At 30.2% G+C, this 3,479-nt stretch overlaps 1 protein-coding gene across 1 annotated transcript; it reads left to right on the top strand.

Annotated features, from left to right (window-relative positions):
* Positions 1-337: 337 nt before the first annotated feature.
* LOC145306593 (C-type lectin BML-2-like) lies at positions 338-2,285 on the top strand. The gene is made up of 8 exons (XM_080148799.1): positions 338-487; positions 777-834; positions 963-1,037; positions 1,296-1,337; positions 1,410-1,535; positions 1,653-1,754; positions 1,812-1,888; positions 1,959-2,285. The coding sequence occupies exons 2-8, from the start codon at positions 780-782 to the stop codon at positions 2,091-2,093; spliced, it is 612 nt and encodes a 203-aa protein (XP_080004925.1). The 5' UTR covers positions 338-487; positions 777-779; the 3' UTR covers positions 2,094-2,285.
* Positions 2,286-3,479: the final 1,194 nt, after the last annotated feature.

The raw sequence follows: 3,479 nt of genomic DNA, 5'->3' as shown, positions 1-3,479 counted from the left end.
GGCTGTTATCAGTGAAGAAAATAGTTTAAAGCATATTTGAATTCGTCTTCAACTGCAGTCGATGTTGAGGGGAAGTTTCAGTGCTCAACATGGTGCTTTTAAAGAAATTACCCAATTTATTTTAATAGTAAATTGTAAAAATTGGGGGTCAACAAGACAAGTGTGCAATGCAACCCTCTTCAATACAAGTCCTTTTATTTCAAAACTTTTTTTTTAAGTGTTTGCTTTTCTACTAACAGTAGATATTAAAAAGACTCCTAACTGATAAAACTTTCAAATTGATTTCACAAGTCAAAAAAGTTTTATAGTAGCAATATAGGTGATCACAAAATACTTGTAGGGTTAATCTTAGCATAAAAATGTAAAATCTTCTTGAGAATAAGATATATTTTCTATGACTAATAACAATTTTACACCTGCAATTGCATATAAATAAGAATTTAGAATTTGAAAATTTATCAGTTTTGTTCAGCTTTTCAGTTGACTGGTATTTATTATTCTGATATACAACATTGACTTCAATTGTATCTCTAGTAGATCAGCTCTTTAAAATTAAAATAAGTTTATTCTTTTGTTTCAAAATGAAATAGGAAAACATTTTGGAGGTGTTAAAATTCTTATTTTATTTTTAAGGATAAAACTTCTTACTATACAGTTGAAAAATTATTAACAACAGTTTCTAAGAAACAATATTATTATGTATCTGCGCTTTTTCTAACATGTTATCTAATCATCACCTAAATAACTGTCATATGTTGGAAAGTATCATATTTTAGAAAATGCTTGTGTTGATAGTTGCCCTGGCGTTTTTATCGCCAGTATTTGCTCAGAAAGGTAAAATAAATAAATATTTTTTTAATTGTTGTCAAAAAATTTTATATTTGATTAAATGAAAATCAAAGGGTTATACTTTTTGGGCAAATATTATTTTGAGAACTTCATAATTTTGTTTATGTTTAAAGGTTCATGTGGTAATATTGTATGTCAGCCACCATATGTTTGTTGGAATGGGCAATGTGTTTTACAGAAACAGCCAGGTAATCTAGAGTGAAAATCTATTCCTAAATACAAATATCTAAAATATCATGTAAAATCTTAAAACTAATTCAAGTTTGGCTCTGAATCCAGTTACTTCCATAAAAATATAAATTAAATGGACATTAACAAAAACATGTATTCTAGAGTTTTGTAGACTTGTTAGCAAAATAATGTAATAATAGGAATTATTATTGTTTAGAGGCTCTATAAATCTTTAATTTAGACAATTATTAATTAAGATAAATTTATACTTTCAGCATTTTCTTGTCAAAAAGATTGGATTCAAGATAACGAAACAGGTTAAAAATTTTCATTCTCTAGTACGTTTTAAAATTTTATTAGAAAATTAAACTAAATTATGATATATGCAGGATCATGCTACAAAGTTTTGACTGCAACAAATAGCTGGGATGATGCTAGAGCAATGTGTGCTTCATTGGACAAAAGATCAGATCTTGCCATTATTAACAATGAATATGAAAATGAACTTGTTAAAGGTGGGTCAAAATTCAAATATTCAATATAATATTCTCAATATTCAGTATTCAATATTTCTATAATGAAGAGCATCAATATTCAGAACAATAGTCTTACATTCTTTTAACATTTTTTAGAACTTGCTCAAGAATCTGAATTTCCAGGATCCAGAGGATTTTGGATTGGAGGACAATGGGTTAAACAAGCTGATGCATGGTTATGGATAAATGGAACTCCAAGTAAGATTTTATAGTTTGTAAAAATAGGAATGAAATAAATCAAAATTTTTATATTAGTTAAGTATGAGGATTGGCAAACAGGACAAGGTTGGCATAATGGTGAAGGAGAAGCAAGTGAGAAAGGCTGTATTGCGGTAATAAAAAAAATTATTTTTGAACAAGTCTAAAAGTTTAAAAATTAAATAATGATCTATTTTTGTTCAGATGTGGAAAGGAATGAAATATGAATGGAAAGATGTGAAGTGCAAAACTAAACTTCCTGCTGTTTGTGAGGTAGCAAGACCACTACAACCACCACCATGTGTGAAGTGTAAATACCCTACAGGCAATTTAAGATAATTTCTAATGAATAAAAAATTCTGATTTATTTAATATTGAATAAAGTTTTTGATTTTTACTTTTAGTTTTTTACTTTTAGGTTAGATGAAGAAGATGTAAATTGAAATGTATTTTATGATTTATAAATTCTGGATTTTTTCTGTACTTTGGCTTTGTAAATTGTAATGATTTTCAATAAATTTTCTAACTTTATTGATTCATGTTTTTAATTTACTACATCACTAGCGGCTTCGCCCCTAGCCTCGAGGGGCTTTGCCCCAAGAGGTGTTAAAATTTTTTTTTTGGCGAAATACGTAAAAGGACCAATGAAATCTTCTACAAAAAAAAAAAAAAAATGGGGGGGATTTTTTGTTTTTGGGGGGGTTGGGGATGTCCCACCCCCCAAGAAAATAGCCTAAAACCACCACAAGACCAGTAGGTATATTCCCTGAAGAGTAGAATCCGATCGGTTCAGTGGTTACTGAGATCTTAAGGGACGGACAGACAGACAGACGGACAGACATCATTCTACTTTGTATTATAGATATCAAATACTGTTTTCATGTAATCTCTAGCTAAACTATTTTATGGTTATTTATAGATAAAAAAAGGGTGAGCAAAAAAAATGCGTAGATTTTTAAAATTCAAATTGCGCGGCTTGTGTTAATAGTAGAAAAATTTTACGCATACCATTAGAACCGATAAGAAGTCTATTTTTTGAAAATATAAGAACGATTCCTCTGCTACGTATAGTTAGGGAGCTACATGTTAAAATGTCCCAACTGACATAAAACTTCACTTGCGAGTAAATTTTGGGACATTTTACCATCTAGCTCCTAGATTATTTGTAGCACAGGAACCGTTCTTATATTTCCAAAATATACAGTTCATAGCGGTTCTAACGGTATGCGTAACATTTTTTTACCATTAACACAAGCCACGCAATTTGAATTTCAAAAATGTACGCACGTCTTTTTGCAAGAATTATTGTCTAATATTTACTAATATACTCGCAAGTCAAGTTTTAAGTCAGTTGGGACATTTTAACACGTAGCTTCCTAACTATACGTAGCAAAGGAATCGTTCTTATATTTCCAAAAACTACACTTCTTATCGGTTCTAATGGCAAGCGTAACATTTTTCTACTATTAACACAAGCCGCGCAATTTGAATTTTAAAAATCTACGCATTTTTTTTTTCTCACCCTTTAGATATAAATCAATTAAACTTGTAACCTTTTTTTGAAAGGTATATAAAAAATATACTCTGACACCTGTAAAATTTTTATTAGGATTTTAAAGTTTTTTTACTATATTAACCCTTTACAGTCGGGCTCCTTGCCGCACCTTAATCGGTCGGGGGGGGGGGGGGGCGTTCAACGCCCCCCCTTATTATCTCAGTTCCTAT

This window comes from Acartia tonsa, chromosome 14 (assembly GCF_053477335.1).
Source record: "Acartia tonsa isolate MP-2025a chromosome 14, ASM5347733v1, whole genome shotgun sequence".
In the NCBI taxonomy this organism is placed as follows: Eukaryota; Metazoa; Arthropoda; class Copepoda; order Calanoida; family Acartiidae; genus Acartia; species Acartia tonsa.
This window is presented reverse-complemented; position numbering and strand designations above follow the sequence as displayed.

What these genes read in the sequence shown, in the direction of transcription:
- LOC145306593 (XM_080148799.1), top strand. Translation starts at nt 780, where the DNA reads ATGCTTGTGTTGATAGTTGCCCTGGCGTTTTTATCGCCAGTATTTGCT. An exon ending in GCCAGTATTTGCTCAGAAAG is followed by an intron (nt 835 to 962) that starts GTAAAATAAATA and finishes TTATGTTTAAAG; the next exon opens with GTTCATGTGGTAATATTGTA. An exon ending in GTGAGAAAGGCTGTATTGCG is followed by an intron (nt 1,889 to 1,958) that starts GTAATAAAAAAA and finishes ATTTTTGTTCAG; the next exon opens with ATGTGGAAAGGAATGAAATA.